Source organism: Adiantum capillus-veneris, chromosome 7 (genome assembly GCF_014529385.1).
Source record: "Adiantum capillus-veneris isolate H3 chromosome 7, ASM1452938v2, whole genome shotgun sequence".
Classification (NCBI taxonomy): domain Eukaryota; kingdom Viridiplantae; phylum Streptophyta; class Polypodiopsida; order Polypodiales; family Pteridaceae; genus Adiantum; species Adiantum capillus-veneris.
The window spans coordinates 46,210,791-46,233,820 of NC_140937.1; the positions used below are offsets into that span (position 1 = coordinate 46,210,791).

The 23,030-nt window shown below is 43.9% G+C and overlaps 1 protein-coding gene across 3 annotated transcripts in view; it reads right to left on the bottom strand.

The window, feature by feature from the left end:
- LOC147453786 (putative potassium transporter 2) overlaps positions 1-22,867 on the bottom strand; it is a 71,389-nt gene extending 48,522 nt beyond the window's left edge. For 2 of the 3 annotated variants that reach the window (XM_086515883.1, XM_086515881.1), the window contains exons 1-2: positions 21,751-22,867; positions 7,431-7,665 (exon numbers count right to left, since the gene is read on the bottom strand). In XM_086515883.1, the coding sequence (XP_086372009.1) occupies positions 7,431-7,665; positions 21,751-21,789 (274 nt within the window). In that variant the 5' untranslated portion in view covers positions 21,790-22,867. The remainder of the gene's footprint in view (positions 1-7,430; positions 7,666-21,750) is intronic. The other variant, XM_086515882.1, reaches the window with a different exon arrangement.
- Between the last annotated feature and the right edge of the window lie 163 nt (positions 22,868-23,030).

Here is a 23,030-nt window from a genome sequence, read left to right on the forward strand (position 1 = left end):
GACTCTGGACTGGAGTACCGGCTTGTACTGTGTTGATGTAATATAAAGATATACAGAAAGGGGCACCAAGGTTTGGGGCCAATACTCTCTGGGGTGAAATTCCGCCACTCCGTGTCGTGTGTTGTCTCTCTCTCTCTTTCAGTTCAGTTGTTATTGAAGTGTTAAAAGTCTCTTAGTCTGTTCTTTTCTATTGGCACGTGGTACCTGTCTTGTGACAGAAATTCCGAACTGTGTTAGAATTGTGCACAAGGAAAGGCAAGCACTTGAATGAAGATGGGTTCAAAGGAGAGGAAAAACGAATGCTTTTTGAGAAAGTGGGATTGCTTTTCGAGAAAGCATCTGCATTGCAATTGTGCATGTGATTGCATCCAAGGACACCTAGGAAGTGCTGTGAAAGCATTGTTTTCAACTTATAAGGTTTTATTGAGTTTTTGGGCAGTTTCAAACCATTTAAAAAAGGTGACCGGTCACCCACTTAATAAGCGGGCAGCCTATGATTAAATAAAGCAATAAAAACCAGGCAGTGATTTTTCTCTCTTTTTCTGTAGAAGAGCAAAAGGGGGAAAAGAAAAATGGCTGCGATCTTTGGACGGGCAGCCAGTGCTCACCTATTCTTGTCGTGACCAGGGAGCTATAAAAGCATCACACGCCCTCTCCTAGAGGGAAGACCAGTTTTTGCAAGGAGAAGATGCTGCTGCAGATTTCAGCCGCAAAGAGTCTTACCATACACCGAGCGACATTTTTCGAGCGAATATTTATACCGCATATGCCCATGTTGTCCTATGTGGTGCGGTTTGAGTCCCATCCTCAATATCAAGGATGAAGCAAAGGAAGGCATGCCACCTAGGGACCATGTCTATAGTTTTCTTCTATATTCTCTCTCTCTCTCTCTCTCTCTCTCTCTCTCTCTCTCTAGCTCTATAGCATATGCAGAACCACCTTCAAAGCTTAATAGATAGTAATGGATGTGTGTTGATTCTTATCTTCACGTCCTTATTCAAGAGACTTGACTTATGTGGCTTTGACTTCAAGAGTTGTAGGGCATAGACTTGCCGCACGCTCTCTATCTCTCCTCTCGCATTGCCTTGCTCTTCCTCTCTTTCTACAAATGCACTCTCTTCTCTCTTTGACCATAGCGCACAAGATTGTGTCTCCTCTCTCTCTCTCTCTCTCACATACTGTACATCTTCTCGTGAATGTAGGCCTAGATGGAAGCTACTAGAGGAGTAGGGCAAGCCCCAAGGTGCAATGCTGCACAAGCTAGGCAAAGCGTGCGTTTGGGTGAGGATTATTAGTTAGGCAAGAAAATAAGGGAGAGAGAATATTTATTTATGCATAGTATCTAACTCTTATAATTGAGAGAGATAGGTAATGAGGGCCTTGAGAAGAGGGAGAATGAGGGCTTGAGAAGTGCCATGTGTCAAAAGCCTAATTATTGAGTGATATTGAATTTTAGAATTCACAAAACTGTAACATTCCTTGAGATAATGTCTATTCATTTTTTAGACTCTTTAAATTGTCAGCAGCCTAATTATTGAGCCCTTTTCTCCGTGTGTGTGTGTGTGTGTGTGTGTGAGAGAGAGAGAGAGAGAGAGAGAGAGAGTTCATAGTACCTCTGAATGAGAAGAGTGATTTTTCTTAGGTGCATGACACATTAGGGCATTGAATCAAAGGCCATGTGGAGGTGGAAGCCAACCATTTGTAAATGAAAAGGAAAAAGTTGGCCTCCACCCCTTGTCAAAGGGATAGCCTCGTACCCTTGGCCAATTTCTCCAAGCAAAGGCCAACTACAAAAAGTGCACACACGAGTTCATTTCAAAGGCGTCAACCCCTAACAGATATCGTCCAGGTCAAAGGTTTAACCACCTGAGCTACTCTCATTCGCTGAGAAAAATGTGCACCTCTTTTTTCAAGTCTAGTGTGACAACAATGTTAACGGCCATCTACAAAAGGAGGGTGGGACAGGTGCCCTAGTGTGACAAGAGACTTATAAGCCATTCTAAAATACAAAAGTGAATGGATCTTTTTTTATTGAAACTCTCCATTGTATCTCAATCGACTGATATTGAAAAGTCTCGGGTCGATTTTGAGCTTGCTTATAGGAAAACTCAAAAATTTACACAAGCTTTGACAAAAGCTTCAAATTTTGATCTAAAAATGAGAAGAGATCCAAGTTTGCCCTTATTTTCACCGGTTAAGAAAATTGTATTTTTTTAACCTCTCTCTCTCTCTCTCAAGCACACACACAATTTTTGTAGTTTTTTTTTTTTAAGTTCAAAAGGTGTGCGACAGTGCACACCCTTTGAGGGAGATTTTATTTTTTAGAATAATTTTAAAAAGAAAAGTGTATAAAAGCCTCCCTAAAATATCACAAAAACAAGAGAGAGTTTAAAAATCCCCCCCCCCCCCCCCCGCCCAAAATAAAAAAAATAAAATGGTACCACCCCAGTAGAATCTACTAGGTCTATTGGAAACTTTAACATTAATTGGACAAGTGGATTCCCCCAAGGGTTTTTATGCCACTGATTTATTGTTGTTCTTGCACATCCCCCTCTCCTTCCGACTGTGACTTCATCCGTGCTGCGATCGCCCTCTCTTCCTTTTTGTCCTCTCAATAGCTAGATCTGCCCATCCAGATCATTGCATCTCGCTCTCTCTTCACTATTTAATTTGCGCTCGGCTTATACTAAGGTATAAGCTAAGCAGCACGCCGGTTCAAGACAATGGCCCATGGCATCCAAGGCATCGACGAGTAGAACCCTACAAAAAGGGGGTTTGTATATACGCAGCAAATGGATCTGGGTACATTCACTGCCATTCCTAGTTGAATCACTGAGCTACAACTATAAAGACAACTCCTCAGTGTCCACTATGTGCAGCTTTTCTTTGGAAAGGAACCTGCTATTGGAGATGGTGGCATCATGTGTACAAGGGTAGAAAAAGAGAGAGTATCACTCATCAATGAGGCCTCCCTTGCTTGCATACCTCGCCACTTGTCCCTTCTTTGTTGCACTGCCATGTCGTGATACGCAGAGGAAACTCGTTTTTCCATCGATATTCTCCAAAGGCATCTCCATTTTAACATCAATCACGGTCTCACTTCCCAAGGTGGCCAAAAAGTGCATATAACTTTCTCTTACGAGGGAAGACAAAGTAGAGTGACCCTAAGGAATACCTTATGTGGACTAACGTTTTTGCTTAGCTTTGCCAGAAGGCATCTCAGTGTGAACTCTTAAAAAGATCATATCAACCTAATTACTTTTTGTATTCACTTTGAAAAGGAGTTAATAAAAATAACAAAGGCTCCTTAAAGAAATCACTACAAAGAAAAAGAGAGTTAGAAAAAAAAACCAAAGCCTCCCTAAGGGATTTGCGCCGCCGCAGATCCCTTAGGAAGGCTTTGTTTCTTTTTTCCTAAATCTCCCTTTCTTTTTGTAGTGGTTCCTTTAGGCCGCAGATCCCTTAGGGAGGCTTTGGTTTTTTTTTCCTAAATCTCCCTTTCTTTTTGTAGTGGTTCCTTTAGGGAAGCTATATTTATTTTAACTCCTTTTTTTCACATTGAATACAAAAAGTAAGCATGTTTTTTAGACGAAAGAAAAAGGGAAGCATTGCCAAGTCGACATACGTTAGGTAAGTGGCTTGGAAGTTCACAAGGCAAGTAGGGATAGATGATGACTTGTCTGGCTGTGTGGGGATAGGAGTCCATGCAACAACATCAACATAGCCATGTACAGATCAATAGAGGAGATGAAAGGCTTCGCTACACTCAAGGAGAGGTGCAGCTACGTCATTGTATGGGGGTTCAATTTTGAAAGCAATTGTTTAAAAGAGAAAGGAAAGAAAAATGGTGGACAAAAGAAGGTACATGTCCGACATGCCTGCCCAAAAAGGGACACAAGGAGCCAGCTAGGGATTGTGCTAGGTAGGATGACAAACCCAAAGAGCAAGGAGGAGCAAGACAGTTGAGGGGGGTCTCTCTGCTAGAGCTACATAGATGACACCGTTTTCTACACTTCAATTTTTCTCTCTTTCTCTCTCTTGATGTAGGTCTCGCTCCTCTCTCTCTCTCTCTCTCTCTCTCTCTCTCTCTCTCTCTCTCTCTCTCTCTCTCTCTCTCTTTGTGCCACCCATGCTACCCTAGAACCTACGCATCAGTCATCTCTTACTATCCTGCCTGATCTCCTATGGACTATTCTCAAGGGACAAGGGTAGGGGAGGGCGTGATATGCAGGGTCACACGAGAGACTGCAAGTCGCTTCAATGGGACAATCGAAGACAATGATTGGCACCCCAGGGGAGCGAGGGAGGGGGGGGGCAGCTCTGCTTTGTCAATTCATTGGGCATGGTGGATGTAAGGCTTGTGATCTATTAGCAGAGGGGATGGAGAGGCATCCTTGCTAAGAAGGAGGAGGGTCTTTTTCCATAGAGTCATCAAAGGCATGTTGCACATTTAGAGAGAGAGAGAGAGAGAGAGAGAGAGAGAGAGAGAGAGAGAGAGAGAGGTTTTTCACATGCAAATAGAGGGTCTGTACTTTGGAGCCTTTGTTCATTACATGCACAATGAGGGGGGGGGGGGGGGGGGGGGGGGATTAGAAAAAGTACAAAATTCAACGGATTTTATTAAGATTCTTCCTTCCAAGAAAGGCGGAGAGACAAACATGCAAATAGTCGATGGACAAACTTCTTGTGTGCAATCAACTTCAATTTTGTCTTTAGGGATCTTGGTAGATTCCTCATAAAATTCAAATAAAACTCAACGAGGATACTGGTATTGGTAACCATATAGAAACAAATAAGTAACGATCTCAATTTGTAGCACCCAAAGATATTCACAATAGCCGGTTAATAAGGTTGGTCCGTGAGCAAAGAGTTGAAAAATACTAAGGTATGCTATAGTTAAGAAAAAAGTTGAAAAATACCTAGATATAGTTCAAAAGTGGGGGGGGGGGGGGGGGGGGTGGGGGGGGGTCCTGTAATGTCAAGAGATATGCATAGAAAGGCCTGGAGACAACATGTCAACATTGTTTTGGACAAATGTTTAAGAAAAATGATTTTCACAAAATTACAAAATTCCTTTGGGCAATGGAAAAGCTACAAGGTTTCGTTTACTTGCTAGCAGAAAACACAAGAAAGAACAAACTCAAGAGTTACTGAATGGCAAGCTTGCTAGCGCCGCCTTCTTGCATATCCATTTTTAAATGTAACTGCCATCTTTAGGAGGTTTAGGGCCAATTTACTTAGCCTCTCAAATGAAGAAATGATTGACTTACAAGAACTCTTGGCTATGTATGTTTTGATAAAGTGCATCTCATTTACTTGCTCGATTTTATCATTGCTCGGAAAAATTCGCTCGGAGTTTGGGCTTCCTCAGCTGCAAAGAAGACGTTGCCGGTGATGCCCATGGCTGCACCAAGTGTACCCGATGTTGCCAGGACCCAGTGGGCGAGCTATCTCGCGAAGAAGTGCCTACGGAGTGTGTTTCCATCGCAACAAGCTGCTGTTTTTCTCTGTTTTCAGCCCATAAACGTCGTAGACGGGGCTGATTTACGAGAAGGAACCCGAGAATAAACCTCTTTGTGTGTAGGATTGGAAGAGAGGATTTTCAATGTAGAGATCTCTTTTGGGGAATTGCTTTTCGAGAACCGAGTTGCGTTTCGAGCGTAGAGACTTTGAAGGTAACGATTTTCATGTTATGATCTCTTAAGTATTTGTTTGCAGGTGTACTTCCTCTTAGTGAGGGAGTAGGAGCAGAGGAAGACATGAGCCTCTGTACGAGAAAAGCGCTCTGAGGAACTAGAGCCAGATCAGCCCAAGGGTTTCGTACCCGAATTTGGGACGTAGATCCACGGATCTGAGTGGTAGTCTCTCGAGTTGTGATCCGAAAGCGAGCTTGGGACGTAGATCCACGGATCCAAGAGTGGTAGACTCTCGAGTTGTGATCCGGAAGTTGGGATTCCCAAGGACTCCGTGTCCAAAAAAGCACAGTTATTCTACAGGAAGAGGACTCTGGAAACCGAGTCAGAAGAGAGAGTCGCAGGGATGCTATACCCTGAGTCTGGAAGGTGAGATCCAGAGGCGAGAACCTTGGTTCTCGAGGATTTGGAATAAGGAACGGAAGTTCTTTGGAATAGGGTTTTGCCCTGGGAACAGGAAGCCGAGGCTTCCAGGAACCATCAAGTCTTATTCTAGAATGAACGTGGTAATACGTTCGATTCAAGTGCTTGTATAGACTTCTCCTCAGTAATAAAGATACTATTACGGGGACGGGGGGGGGGACCAACCCATCTTCTAGTCCCCAGTACTCTCTCTCTCTTCTCTCTCTCTCTCTCTCTCTCTCTCTCTCTCTCTCTCTCTCTCTCTTTATTTCTCTCTATATCCTCTAGCTGCAGTATTAAGTGATAAATTCTATTTATCCGAGTATATTCTATATTGCTATGAGCTCCCGTTTGTGACAGACAGATAGGCCATCTTGCGAAGGCATGTCCTCGCAGAAGGACCCAACCTGCGCCACAGACTTAGCCTCCCAAGACTGCCAGACACAGACCTAGGGTGCATAGGATGGCACTTCTTCAGAGATGGGTGACCAATCAACTGATGGTTGACAGTACGTACGAGGCCGTCGCTGTCAGGGATAGGCTCACCATACAAGCCCTCCTGGTGACTGAGGCCAGGAACAGTGGGTTCCTACAGGGAACTGTTTTGACCCTCTACACCAGGATGTGCCTGAGGAGTCTCCGTCCACCTCAGCCTCGCAGCCCCCCCCATGTACCACATTATGCATCTCGCGGAGAGTGAAAGGCACCATCGAAACCTGATACATATCCGAAGTAACCACAGGCTGAAGAATATCCAAGATGTGCAAAGGCGGCCAAGGGGTTGGAGATTTGGAGGGGGCGCCGTGGGGCGGGCCGGGGGGGGGGGGGGGGGGGGGGGGGGGGTAACGCGCAGCTGCTGCCACTCATTGGGCAATGATGCCAACATGAAGCAACTAGCGAGTTCAACTCAGTTTCTACAGCTTTTAGCTCCAACTTATCTAGGGTCATTGACTAGGGTCCGATGATCCGTAAAGACTACACGGACCCACCTTCAATAATCAATTACTTTGCCACCTACAAATAGCCCACTCACAAAACCATCAAAACAGCGACCATCTTGTACGAAAATAGGCCAAGGCTGCTCAAGAGTACATCTACCCCCTGCTTACAAGAATGCTTTATAATTTTACACTCAAGAAAAACTTAGATTGAGCCTTTACTAGGTACATTTCCAAACTAAGGTTTCACACCGGCTTAGTCCTCATGTTGTTCTTTGAACAAATAAGTAGAGAACATTGATGCAAATGAAACCTAAAAAGTACTTCAGTAAGCATATGGAAAAAGATTACAGTTAGCAAAGATTACTAGATGTCTCCTGCAAGGGTTGAGAATCACCTTCACCATTGTCATTAGCCTTGAGGACAACGAAAGCATACTTTGCCAATGGCACCAAAGTAAGAGTCCAGAACACCAAGGATAAAACACCAAGAATTTCTGTTTCATCATCCTTTAACTTGACAGTTCCTGCAAGAGCGCTTTTGAAAACATACAATGGCGATATGCTTAAATCACCATATACGACTCCAAAGCTCTGATAGGCAAGAAACAACGTTGTTCTCCACGAAGTGCCCTGTATATTAAGAATCACTCAGTCAGAAATTTCAAATGGCAATTGACAACAGCAAATTGATAAGAAATACATAAAACCCCAGACAATGGAAACACGCTTTTGTTCTCTACAAGATGCTGCAAGGATTAAAATTTTGATCTTTACAAACCCACACAATCATCTTCAAACTTTGACATAAGATATCACGATCCTTGAAATAGTTACTTGTAGATTATGCCAACTGTTGTTCAACAACCTCCAAAAGAGTTTCACTGTACTAAGCTGCTTGTAGCACACAGACTGCATAACCCAACAGCAAGGATATCTTTGCAAGGTCAGAAACACATGCACTTAAAAACTGTGATAGGCCCAGAGCAAGAAAAACACAACAACTACAAAGAAACGAAGAAAGTGCTCAATAAACCAATTAAAGAAATGTGCATATACTTAGCTCAATGTTTGAATTTAGACTAATACTTGAAAAGCAAAAGACAACCGTCGACATAAGAAAAGAAACAGCCGATTTATAACATGAAACCTCGGAGAGAGAAAGAGAGAAAGAAAGACCAGACTATACTAATACTAATGTTTCTAAAGACCAATGAAATCTATGATACCCAAACCGTACACACAATTATTGTTCTCTCTTTTTACTGGCACAAAACAAACCTAAAGCTAAACTCTAATGACTGTCTATCTAAGGAATACATTCATACTCCAAAATATACAAGATTTAATAGAAATCTGCTCTCTCCTCCTCAGACAATGTATCTCTCCATAGTTGAGATGCTTTGGCATCCTCCTGCAGTGCCCAAGAATAGTCTTGATCCAATGGAAACGGGGGTGTCTGGGTCTTTTCCTTGGTAGACATGGATGTCTCGCTCGACTGAGGGCCAATGCCCTATCACAAGTGACTCCTCTCGATGATGAAGCTTCCGATGATGTATCTCTGATGGTGTCAATAAAGCCTGTCACGTGACACATCCAACCCTATGTGTCCGTGGACAAGCTACAACATGATCAGGGTTCAGTTAGTCCAGTCAGTCTAGACTAGAAGTGATCTGGCACTTTTGTGAGTCTATTCGTAGACCGTGCATGCCCAATAAGTTAGTGTAGCTGCATATCCTCTGGTTGCACACAGCATGATCATCAGTATTCCCATCAGAATCCATCAGATTCCATCAGGGGAATTTTCCAGTGCATTTAGCCTATTTTACCTATTTTTGACATTTTTCACTTATTATTTTTAAGTGACTTTTGTTGGAAAGTAGGTAGGGCAATTTTGCTAAGTTTGTATATAAGCAAACTAGAGCTAGCACTATTTGGCAGAAGAGGCAACAGGAGCCAAGCTCAGTAGGCAACTTCTCATCAAGACCTTGGCGGTTTCCCCCACCAAGCAAGAAGAAACAGAACCTCCCTTAACGTTTTTCACAGAAGCATCACAGCCTGGCGTTTTGCATCATCACACCATCGCCAGAACCCCCAACATACCTAGCGTTTGCATCAACAAGGAATCGCCAGCAGAAACCGACTGACCTAGCGTTTGCAGATCCCAGCATATGCAGCCTTGTCCATAGCGATTTTCAACTTCAGAAGACCTGCAAGATCAGCCAGAAGTAGCAGATTCAGCCCAGAAAGACCATCAGTTTTCAGCCTTTAGGAACCTCTGTTTTCAACCCTAAACCTGCAGAATTTCAGCGACAAAGAACCACAGAAACAGCCCCAAAAATCAGCGTTTTTGGACCCGCAGATTTCAGCCCATAGCGTTTTTGGACAGCAGTAGAAAGATTGCAGATTTCAGCCCTTAGGTCGGCCTCGTCATCCCCGTCGTCATCGTCAACATAGCTTAGACTTGCATCAGTCTCATGCATTCCATTTGTACCAGATTGTGCAATCATAAGTAGACCACTCTCGCCGACGAGAGAGGGGCCTTCGGAGCAGGGTTTAACAACGTCCCTGGTGTCGTATCTCTCTTCTCTCTCTATCTCTCAGTCTCATACACTTGCACGCATAGTGTCCATTCACTTTGTTTGTGATCATAGCATTCTCTCATTAAGAGCGGAAGGCTCTACCTTCCATAAGAACAAAAGGAACCTTGAGCACAGTTTGGAGCACTCATCTTGAGCAAAGCGCAAACATTCATTCCGCTGCACCTAACATTGGTATCAGAGCTTTGGCAGTGTTCTGCATTACTCAAGGAAAGAACCACAAGAATCACAAGAATTTTACCCAAGTTCGCTTGGGTGTGTCGATTCCTAATCGTGTTTTTGAAGAGTGACAGGAATCCCTGGAAAGAAGCTTGTCCAGCCTCCCCTTGTGCCTCTTTTCACTCATTGAGAGCGGACCGTGCACTTAGCGGTTGGCCAATCGACGTGAGGTGGGAAAAAGTAACCTTGGTGTGGGCACAAGGCTGCCAAGGGGTGCGCCCGCGGAAAGGAGTAGAACTCGGGTGAAGAGAAGATTCTTCTCAAACGCAGATTGCAAGCGAAAAGAAGCAACTCAAGAACCCCATGAACCAAGACTCCCAAGAACCCAAGTTCCTCGTGAACCCAAGAACCAAGACCCCCAAGAACCCAAGTTCCTCGTGAACTTAAGAACCTTAGACCACAAGAACCCTCAAGAACCCACGACTTCAGTGGATGGTCATCACTCGAAGCGGAATGGATACTTCGCTTGGAGGTGATGAGCATGAGAGAGGCGAAGAAGAATTTTCCCCACCAGGAGGTTTTTCCGACCCTCCCCCTTCCCCATCCACGTCAAGGATTGCACTAACTCCTATGGAGGACTTGGAGCTGATGTTTAAGGAAAGGAATTTAGAACGCGAAGCAAGAATGGCAGAAATAAAACGCAGACACGCAGAAGACAAAGCAGAAAGAGAAGCAGAAAGTGTTGGGTTAAAGGCCTAAATAACCCCTTTTTGTACATTTTTATACTTTGTCCAGGTTCAATATGAACCTGGACACAATTTTTAAAGGTCACTTATAATAAAAGTGGGAAAACCCAAAACTCACTCATTGAGTTTTCCCCAAAAACGTGAGCTCTCTCTCTCTCTCTCTCCCTCTTCGTTCTGCTAGCGCCACAGTGCCTCCGCTTCAAGCCTCAAGGCCTGCACATCTGCGCGTGCTCTATCACTTGCACACACCGCCGCACGCTCATCAACTGGTATCAGAGCCCAATTAGGGTTTGCTCCCAAACCTGCAAACGCTGATTTTCAGCCAAGGAGGTCAACTTTCACGCGAGATTTTGCAATTTCATCGCCAAAGGACTCGTCCCCGGACACCAGAGAGCTCCCGACAAGTCAAATTGACCTAAAACAGGCTGAAATTAGGTCAAAACCAGCAAATTACAGGTTATGACAACAAAATACAAGTTTTGCAAATGATGTATTAAGGTGTGGGAACACTTTTGCTAAGTCCCCGCTACCCGAAAACATTGAAATTGCCGAAAAACAGGTCCTGAAACAGGTGTTTTCAGCAAATTTCAGATTTATGCAGGTTTTTGCAAGCGTTTTTATGATGCGACTACATTGGGGGAAGTGCAAATTGAAGCAATCTACACATGTTTGACAAAGTTTGGCTATGTATGACCATTTGTGGCTCAATTTCATACAATTTGATGCTACAAATTGGGGCTTTTGCTCTTACATGCTTCTAAAAGCTGTGCATCAACTTTATGTATGTTCTATGAGGTTAAACAACTAAAATTGTTGTTTTTGAGCACAAATTCGCTCGTTGAAATTTCCTGCGCATAAATTTCAGAAATTGTTTTTTGTACCTAGATCGACCTATTTTGCCCCAAATTGCTCATGTGACCATTTGGAGCTGTAGTGCACACCTCAGTGAGGCTATACTCCGGTTTTTGTGCATTTTGCCCAAAAATTCAGCGTATTAGCCCTCTTATTCGTGCAACTATGGCTTCATCTTCTTCGGATGTGAAGAATCTCTTCGAGATTAGGAGGTTCGATGGAACAGGTTTCGATCTTTGGAAAGACAGGATCCAAGGAATCCTATTTCTTAAGGATTGTGAAGGGGCACTTGAACAGGTAAAGCCACGAAATATGACGGATGAAGCATGGGTTAGCCTGAACAGGAAGGCTGTTACATACATTAAAATGGCCAGGACCGATGAGACAGTCATTGATGTGAAAGGTCTCACAAGTGCTTTTGATGTGTGGGAGAAGTTAAAGGGAATGTATGAGAATACAACGCCTGTCAACCAAGTGCATTTGATGCGAAAACTTATTGGCATGCAACTAAATGAGTCCAAGAGCGCTGCAGTGCACTTGTCGTTGTTCGCAGGTACTTTGTCGCAGTTACACGATTCAGGCTTGCCCCCTTTTGATGATAAGCTGAAAGCTATCTTCTTGCTTATGACCTTACCTGAGTCATGGGAAAGCCCCCTTTTGATGATAAGCTGAAAGCTATCTTCTTGCTTATGACCTTACCTGAGTCGTGGGAAACATTGGTGGTTTCATTGTCCAATAACCCCAATTTGACCTTTGATGGTGTTAGGGGTTCTATCTTGAATGAGGAAATCGGGAGGAAAGCAAGTGGAGAGGGAGGCAGCTTTGCCAACATGGTTAGAGGCAGAACAGAAAAGAAGAATGCCTATACACGAAGGAGTAAGAGTAAGTAAAGGAAAAATGGCAGTAAAAGCAAGGGTGATGTGACTTGCTCTCAGTGTGGCAGGAAAGGTCACAAGAAACCCGATTGCAGGTACTACAAAGCCGAGTTAGAACGGAAAAAGAATGGCAGAGACAAAAAGAAAGAGAAGAGGAAAGTCAAGACAGATGCACAGGATAGCTCAAAGGACAAAGAGAAGGCCAATGTGGCTTCTAGTGTTGTGATTGAGGAGCTTTCAGATGTAGAGGACATCTTGTGTGCCACTTTGTCAGATGATGATGCTTATGACATTGATGCCTCTCTTAATGTTCATTCACACGACATGCAAATCACTAAGAATGATCTTATTGATGCTTTGTTGACTGTTAATGATGCATTATCCCAGACTTGGATTGTTGATTCCGATGCTTCATTTCATGTGACTCCTATCAAGGAGTGTTTCTCTACTTTTGATGCAGGCAAGCGTGGTCATGTATACCTTGGAAACAATCATGCATGTTCCATTGAGGGTATTAGCACTGTGCATCTCTCCATAGATGGCACAAATGAGCTTGTCTTGCATGATGTTAGATATGTGCCGGGAATCAAGAAGAGTCTGCTTTCTGTTGGTCAGATGGATATGCATGGTTACAGCATCTTGTTTGAGAGAGGATCATGGAAAATGACTAAAGGCTCAAGGCTGATTGTAAAGGGCACAAAGAAAGGGACACTTTACTGCATGCATGGAAAGGCCGTGTTGGGCAAGTTTATTGCATTGGCTGAAATTAACTCTCACATGGAGTTGTGGCACAAGAGGCTTGGCCATATGAGCCAAAAGGGCCTTTCTAAACTTTGTACTTTGAACAAGCTTGATGCTAAAGGCACAAAGCTTGACTTTTGTAATGAATGTCAATATGGCAAGCAAGTAAAGCGTTCTTATTACTCTGGTGTCTCTCGTAAATCTTGTGTGCTTGATCTTGTACATTTTGATGTATGTAGCATGCCTACTAAGTCTATGGGAGGTGCATGCTATTTTGTCTCCTTTGTTGATGATCATTCTAGAAAAAATTGGGCTTATTTGCTTAAATCTAAGGATGAAGCCTTTGCTGCGTTTAAGAGATTTCATGCATTTGTGACCACCCAAACAGGTAGAAAGCTAAAATGCTTGCGTACAGACAATGGGGGGAAGTTCACAAGTGCTGAATTTAACAAATCTTGTGAAAAATTGGGCATTAAGAGGAAGCTTACTGTGCCATACAACCCCTCTTCTAATGGTGTGGCTGAAAGATTCAATAGGACACTTTGTGAAAGGGTGAGATGCATGCTGTCCACAGTTAATCTCTCTCATGGATTTTGGGGAGAAGCTTTGAAAACTGCAGTGCATATATGCAATCGATCCCCTCACATGTCTTTGAAAGATGACATCCCTGAAGAGGTTTGGTCTGGCAAGCCTGCTTCATATGATCACTTACGCATTTTTGGTTGCGAGGCTTTTGTGCATGTTAGACCCGAGTTGAGGAGTAAACTAGATGCCAAATCCATTAAAGGCCTTTTCATGGGATATGGTGAAGAAGGCCAAATGGGTTGCGGGATTTGGTTACCTCAGCTCAAAAGGGTTGTGCGCAGCCGGGATGTTGTTTTTAATGAGGCAAGGCTCCTTCAAAACAATTGTGCCTCAAAGCATGACCATAAAAGGGTCAAATTTCAGTATGACCAGCCACCTGTTAGGCCTATTTTTGACCCTCAGGATGCACCACATATGGCTGAAAATGTAGATGATCCAGTGGTATTTGAGCCAGATGATGTTGGATAGCAAATTGAGGCTCCCGAAGGGCATTTGCAACCACGAAACATTGCTGAAAATGATGTACAACAACCCATTGTTGATGATTTTATTATGCCACTTGATGTAGACCCATTACCGGATAATGTGTATCATTGGGTGAGACGGTCTACTTGTCCAAGACGGACTGTGAGTAGATATGATCCCTCTTTGCATTACATTATATTGACAGATGAGCGAGAGCCTCTTACGTATAAAGAGGCAAAGATATGTGAGTCAAACAGTAAGTGGAAGCTTGCAATGCAAGAGGAAATGAAATCCTTGTATGCAAATGATACTTGGGATCTTGTGCCATTGCCTAAAGGGAGAAAGGCTCTTCCTAACAAATGGGTATACAAGATTAAGATTCTGGATGGAAAACCCAAGTACAAGGCAAGAGGTTAAAAGGATATGCACAGAAAGAAGGAATTGATTTTCAAGAAATCTTTTCTCCCGTTGTAAAGCTTACAACTTTACATGTCCTTTTTGCTCTCGTTGCGGTGCTTGATTTGGAATTGAATCAAATGGATGTAAAGACATCGTTTTTGCATGGTGACATTGAAGAGGACATATACATGAAACAACCTGAAGGTTTTGTAGGTTTTGTAGTTCCTACACGTGACGAGCTTGTATGCAAACTGAAAAAGGCTCTGTATGGTTTGAGACAATCATCACGGCAGTGGTATAAGAAGTTTGACACTTTTATGCTGTCTCAAGCCTTTAAACGCAGCCATGCAGATCATTGTTTGTATACGAAAAGGGATGGAGATGGTAGTCCCATCATACTTGTTCTCTATGTTGATGACATGTTGCTTGCCGGGAAACATAAGACTAATCTTGATGCTCTAAAACGTAAGCTAAATTCAACATTTACTATGAAGGATTTGGGTGATGCAGAGCATATTTTGGGCATGCGTATTAAAAGAGATAGAAAGCTGAAATTGTTGTTTTTATCTCAAGAAAGGTACATTGCAAAAGTACTTGACAGGTTTAATATGGCTGATGCTAAGCCTCTTGGAGTACCTTTACCTCCATACACTAAGCTTAGCAAAGCAGATTGCCCAAAGAATGAGGTGGCATTGAAAGCAATGAAGGGAATCCCTTATGCATCAGCTTGTGGTTCTCTTATGTATGCTATGGTTGCCACTCGTCCCGACATTGCTTATGCAGTGGGAGTTGTTAGTCGATACATGTCGAATCTTGGCAAAGCGCATTGGAAAACTATCAAATGCATTCTGAGATATTTGAAAGGTACACAATCAAAGTGTATCTGTTATGGCAAAAGTGACTTAAAGTTGCAGGGATATTGTGATGCAGACATGGCAGGTGACATGGATACCAGGAAATCTACCAATGGATATGTATTTGCCATTGCTGGTGGTGCAATCTCTTGGTGTTCTAGGTTACAGAAAATTGTGGCATTGAGTACTACTGAGGCTGAATATATTTCAGCCACAGAGGCTTCAAAAGAGGCCATTTGGTTGGGCAGACTTGCAAAAGAACTTGGCATGCCTGCTCATACACCCGTGTTGGGTTGTGATAGCCAGAGTGCTGTCTATTTAGCCAAAAATGCCATGTTTCATGCACATACCAAACACATAGATGTGCGGTACCACTTCATACGATAGGTATTGAAGGATGATCTAGTCAGCTTGACTAAGATCCATACACAGGATAACCCTACACATGTTCTCACCAAGAGTCTTGCTAAGGCTCAACATGAGCATTGCATACACCTGGTGGGAGTTGGTTAACTTAAAGGCGTCATTTATGCCTTTAAGTGGGAGATTGTTGGGTTAAAGGCCTAAATAACCCCTTTTTGTACATTTTTATACTTTGTCCAGGTTCATATTGAACTTCGACACATTTTTTAAAGGTCACTTATATTAAAAGTGGGAAAACCTAAAACTCACTCATTGAGTTTTCCCCAAAAACGTGAGCTCTTTCTCTCTCTCCCTCTTTGTTCTACTAGCGCTTCCCTTCTACAGCACAGTGCCTCCGCTTCAAGCCTCAAGGCCTGCACATCTTCACGTGCTCTATCACTTGCACACACCGCCGCGCGCTCATCAGAAAGAAAGGCAAGACAAGAACAGCGCGACCGACACATGCAAGAGTTCTTGCGACTCTTTTCTCAAGTGCCGGCACAGATGCAAGAGATTCAGGAGACAGAGACTCTCTCAGTCTCTTCTTCTCCAAAGCATGACACACAGGATTTGCATGATTGTGAGCAACATGATGATTTGAATGACATATTGTACATTGAGCACGTTTCACTCATGAATGAGCAGGAATGTATGCGGATTGTTCGTGAAAAGCTGAAAAGTATGCATTCAAGGAAGTCACATTCCATGTCTCTTCCTTGGCACGACAAGGAAGTAGAAAGAGCACATGATAGTATGAGCACCAAGCATGGGCATTTCCATTGTGAATTGCCGCAGTTGATTGATCTAGATCAAAAGAGAAAGATTCGATCTCATTGTTTGCATGTGTTTGATGAACGGTTTGTCACTCCTCTCTATGTTCATCTATATTGCATACACAGTCTTTAGAGAAGACAAGATTTTTTCCATTCACTTTACATGGAATGGGTATGTTCATGGTTTTGTGTTGGAAATGGTTTCACGAATTTTCAGCCATGGAGATTCTTGAAGAAGAAAGAAGCATGACTCTCGACGAAGTTGAAGCATTGAAGGAGCCACACAAGACTTTGTCGCTTTCGGTGCGGCCCAAAGAAGCAAGCGTTGCAGACCTTTATGAAGTTCCTGTACCGCACGACCCACACATCAGAGTGGGCCGACGAAGAGTCCCTTCCAGGATTCCGGATGCTGTTGGCGATCTCCCTCGACGCCATATAGTTCGGTACCAGTACCTCACTTTGAAAAGGAGGGGATGTCACGTGACACATCCAACCCTATATGTCAGTAGACAAGCTACAACACGATCAGGGTTCAGTCAGTCCAGTCAGTCTAGATTAGTAGTGATCTGGCACTTTTGTGAGTCTATTCATAGACCGTGCATGCCAAGTCACTTAGTGTAGATGCATATCCTCTGGTTGTACACAGCATGATCATCAGTATTCCCATCAGAATCCATTAGGGGAATTTTCCGGTGCATTAAGCCTATTTTACCTATTTTTGACATTTTTCACTTATTATTTTTAAGTGACTTTTGTTGGAAAGTAGGTAGGGCAATTTTGCTAAGTTTGTATATAAGCAAACTAGAGCTAGCACTATTTGGCAGAAGAGGCAACAGGAGCCAATCTCAGCAGGCAACTTCTCATCAAGACCTTGGCGGTTTCCCCCACCAAGCAAGAAGAAATAGAACCTCCCTTAACGTTTTTCACAGAAGCATCACAGCCTGGCGTTTTGCATCATCACACCATCGCCAGAACCCCCAACATACCTAGCGTTTGCATCAACAAGGAATCGCCAGCAGAAACCGACTGACCTAGCATTTTTGTCATCAGCATCTCTAGTGTTTTTGGTCCCAGATCCAGCATAGGCAGATCCCAACATATGCAGCGTTGTCCATAGCGATTTTCAGCATCAGAAGACCTGTAAGACCATCCCAAAGAAGTAGCAGATTCAGCCCGGAAAGACCATCAGTTTTCAGTCTTTAGGAACCTCTGTTTTCAGCCCTAAACCTGCAGAATTTCAGTGACAAAGAACCACAGAAACAGCCCCAAAAATCAGCGTTTTTGGACCCGCAACAGATTTCAGCCCATAGCGTTTTTAAACAGCAGTAGAAAGATTGCAGATTTCAGCCCTTAGGTCGGCCTCGTCATCCCCGTCGTCATCGTCGACATAGCCTAGACTTGCATCAGTCTCATGCATTCCATTTGTACCAGATTGTGCAATCATAAGTAGACCACTCTCGCCGACGAGAGTGCGGCCTTAGGAGGAGGATTTTACAACGTCTCTGGTGTCGTGTCTCTCTTCTCTCTCTATCTCTCAGTCTCATACACTTGCACGCACAGTGTCCATTCACTTTGTTTGTGATCATAGCATTCTCTCATTAAGAACGGAAGGCTCTACCTTCCATAAGAACAAAAGGAACCTTGAGCACAGTTCGGAGCACTCATCTTGAGCAAAGCGCAAACATTCATTCCGTTGCACCTTACACACAAACTGCTGACGTGTCAAGCCACTGGAGACGTAGAGGGTCGGGCACCCTAGCCCTAATCCAAGCCAACCTGCAGATCCCGGTTGAGGGGCCTAAACCCTGGCAGAAGCATAAGAAGACAAAGTTGTCACCAACTTACAGATCCTTGCTGAGTGGCCTATAGGGTTAGGATTAAAATTCTAACCCCCAACAACTTATGGGACACCCGTCCAATGGGGCCTAAAAAAAATGTCACGTGCACATGACTCTATGTGCCACGTGGACATGCTTCATCGACTTCCAGAGCCAGTTTTTCCCTTCTTCCTAGATAAGAGTGTCTAGAATCCTAGGAGGATTACTACTGGTAATTTTGTGAGCCTGCTCGCAGGACCTGCATGTTCGGACGAGTCCACTAATTAGGTTTTCCAATTTTGGAACCCTCTTGCATAAATGGTTTGTACACGCGTTTTGACAAATGTTATTACACTATGGTGGGCATCTGGCATGACGTGCATGTAGTTTTAGGTTAGAGGAATCCAACGAGCCATTCCCCGCGTCGATCGGATTCCTGGGTGGCAAATGTGCAATAGTTTCACCCAAAAACTGACCCAATCATCCAATTTATTAATAAATCATTTTTATGATTTATTTTGTTGGGTCTCATGGACGGTTTGCCCTACCTAAGCCTTAAGAGGTTTATAGCCTATAAATCTCACCTATAAAGGAAGCAAGGAGCTATCGTTTCCTATCAGAATGCCAAGCGCTAGCAAAAGTAGCAAACCCTCTCCAACGTTTTCTAGATATAGCACATCTGCTAGCGTTTTTGCCCAAGGCAGCCTAGAGTTTCCTTGCAACAGCATTCAACCCTAGCGTTTTTGCCTTGCATCAACAGATCAGGCCTAGCGCTACCAAGTTTTGCAGATCAACCCTAGCGTTTTTAGTTTTCATCCCTTCCCTCGCCGGATCGGCCTGGATTTGGGATCGCTAGTCATCCTCGTTGCAGTCCGGTACTTCGACAGCCCATCGAGCCTCCTCTCGGCCATTCCCTTGCCGACATCGAGTGCTCCATTGCTGACCATCATCGGCATTGTCGAGATCTGCGTTTTCGTAGCCAGCTTTCAGTCCTTCATTCCTCTCACATCGGGAGCGCAAATCAGCCCCAGATCTACCCCTTGGTGGCCATTTGCAATTCCACATCGAGAAGGATCCAAAGGTGCATCAAATCAGCCCCGAGGGTGCCTCGTCTTGAGGAGTTACCGTGGCGAAATTCATCATTCGAGTCAATAGAGTCTGCACTTGAGGTATTGCATGTGTGTACATTCCATTTACGCAATCAAAAGCAAATACCACATCGGCAATGGTGTGGGGGGCCCTTGAGAGGGTTGGTTGGGACCCCATCGGGTCTCTCTCTCTCTCTCTCTCTCTCTCTCTCTCTCTCTCTCTCTCTCTTTGAAATTCTCTTCTTCTTCTTCTTCATCTCTCTCCGTCGGGTCAAAGTGATCCGAATCCTTTGATGCACCCTCTGTCGATGCTGTGTAGTCCTCCACAATCGTGGGCGTTTGGATCTCCCCAGCTCGGTCAGACTACTGACCATGGAGGAGATTGATGAGATCCGCCAACGATTGATACTAGATCTCTTGTGATCTAGCTATCCTAGCTAGCTGCTTAGTTCATACCTAGCAGTTTAGGATTCCATAGTATTTTATTTTGTCAACTTGTTACTCTGACTTTGTATCAGATCCACCACATGGTAACTTTTTGGTCTCATAGGTCACTTTGGCCTTTTGAAGACGTTAATATAACATGTCATGTCATTTCATATCTCTCTCTCTCTCTCTCTCTCTCTCTCTCTCTCTCTCTCTCTCTCTCTCTCTCTCTCTCTCTCTCTCTCTCTCTCTTACACACACACACACACACATTCTCTCTCTTCGGGGAAAGGTAAAAGGAACCATTGTTCAAGCTAAAAGGAACCATTAACTCGAGGAAAGAAAGTAAAGGATTTGTGGAATTGTAAAACCTAGATCTTCACCATTTCAATTCCGTTGCACCCGACAAAAAGCAGGCACACTCACCCTAGAAATTGCCTAAAGGTTGATGAGTGGCAGGCTGTACGGATGCCCGCGTTTTGCGTTGACTATTGACGTGGCAGTTGTACGGATTTCTGCAAATTGCGCCGGCTGCCCATGGCGCATGCTTTTGGGACCATATGCTTTTAGAGTTCATGCTTTCATGTGAGCTGATTTTGATGGCCAAGGGCCTTCATAAGAGAACCAAGGGCTCACTCTCTGGTATCCTTCCCGCGGGAGATGCGAAGTTGTGTTGCCGATGTTGTACTGAGTTGAAGCAATATAAAGAAACATCGAAAGGGACGCCACAGTTTGGGGCCAGTGCTCTCCTGGGGTGGAACTCTGTCACGCCGTGTCTCGTGTGCAGTGTATCCCTTTCAGCTCAATTGTTTTGAAGCGTCTAAAGTCTATTCAGTCTGTTCTTTTCCGTTGGCATGTGGTGCCTTCCCGTTACAAAGCCCCTATGGTATTGGTCATAACATCGTACTCGGCCATGAGGTGAAAGAAATCCGTAATCGGGCACTTGAGTGAGAGATCTCCTCTTGCGAAATGGCTGTCCCACATCTTTGGAGCTCCAGGAGGGAAAGCCCCCAGCATCTCTAGTCCTCAAATTGCATAACCTGTCTCAACGGCCCATAACCCTCTCAAAATAGACATTGATACCTGTCCCTGATGTTGTAATACACTATACATCTGCAAATATAGTGCTCCTTTGTCTCCGGTCATAGAACAATGCACCTTGGGCATATTCCAGACAAATATGGTATGTATTCTTCTATTGAAAAACATCAATTTGGTCTTTATAGCATACATTCACAAAATTTACATTCTAAATGCTCTACGTATGTTAGATTCAAATGAATATAGGTGTATTTTCAACAGGCAACAACATCTAAGCAATGTCTTTCCAAACCTCTCTAGGAGAAATTGTTGGGTTATCATCCTCCACCTAACAACCTTGGAAAAATGAACAATGGTCTGCTCTCAAGGAAAAGTTGTTGCATGTTTAATATTGCAGTGACAAAAGGATGATCACAGATATGGCAATGATTATCAAGAGCTGCTGGCAAAATGCTCTTGACTTCTGGCAAACGACCAGACTTCATATGTCTTTCTCTATGAGCCATGCACAACTCCCAGCTTACCTACTTCAGTCATTTGAGGTTTCAAGGGCTAGGAAGGGAGACCTTGTCTGCCGTGTTCCATAAAGAAATTATAGCTGAGATTGTAGAATACATCCGAATGGCTGGGCTATTGTACACTGACGAAAATCGATTGTGGATCAAATCTAGCGGCAGTCAAGCTTCCTACATTTCCTAGCTTCCTCAGCCAAATGAATGCACCTATTCAACTGATTGGGCTGAACATGTCTTTGCACCTACGTAATTCCAAACCTATGCATGTGAATGCATTAAAGATAGCTTCTATATACAGCTACAGAAAACTAAACAGCAATCTATTATCTGAGAAGTACGCTTACGAGTGCATAAAAAAGCATAAATTATAAAGTACTTACCACAAAAGCACCTCCATAAATGCCTGCTTCAAGATCCATGAGGTATAACGTGGCTCTCAAGGCAGAGTGGCCAGGTCTTCATCAATGAGAAGTGTTTTCCGCCCACAAGAAATGCAGGAAGGAACCAAGAAGCTGCTGCAAGACGGTGCCAACTGGAAGCCGGTGGGCATCACTCGCAAGAAGCCAAAGCTCACAAAAAGGCAGGTGCCATTTCTCATCAACAAAGGATAGGCTCCCAAATCTTGGGCGGGATGGGCTCTCGGCCAGAAAGCAAAATTTGGAAGCTGGAATTGCAAAGAAAAAGCAAATGAGAAAGGAGAACGACGCACAAAAGCAAAAGGGGCAGTTGGGCGCCTTCCCTGAAAGCACGGGAAGGCAGTTGGTCAATTCCCAGAAGACAAAAGCACGGCAGCAGAGGAAGACGAGCAGCACTAACGAAGCCAAAAATGGAAAACTCAGAGTCTCTGTGTGTGTGTGTGTAGAGAGAGAGAGAGAGAGAGAGAGGAAGAAGAAGAAGAAGAAGAACTCAAAACCAAAAGCACCCACCTCAGCTGAAAAAAGCACCTCGACAACCCAAAAAGGCGAAGGAAAAGCAAATTGGAAGGTCAAAGTTGGGTCGCATTGGGCAGGCACGGCAAGCCCGGAAATGGGCAGGCCGCAGAAGCCAACAAGCGTATCGATTCAGCAGACCAGCCTTATCAGCAGAGAGAGAGAGAGAGAGAGAGGCGGGGGGAGCAAGCACATTCTCATGAAGCTACTGGAGAAGCAGAAAGGCTACCCTACACCCAAAGCCCATAATTACTGCCTAGTCGCGTGTGTGTGTGTGTGTGTGTCTCTCTCACGCAGAGCTGGGTTGCCAGGTGCCGGAGTATATAGCTATGTAGGTTTCACAAAATGAACAGCAAAGTAGGTAAGGGCTGCCGAAACGTGGAGGTGTTTGCAGCCCACATGCATGGATGGAGGTGGGGAAAGGCTCGATGATGAGAAAGTACGATTACTTATGGCACTGTGTGTGTATGATGAGTGTAGCTTTGTTGTAGCTTTGGATGGGGTGAGGGCAAGCTATGGTGTATTTAGCAGGCAGGAAGGGGGCAAGGTGTTGCTCTAATGGAATGCGTATGTAGGTGGAGAGAGAGAGATATATATATATATATATATATATGTATGTGTGTGTGAAAAGCAGTTGGCCTCAAGTTAAAAACCATTAACCATATAATAATAATAATCACGATTACATTTCACCCAATTGACTAATCACATGCATTCTATCAAAATCACTC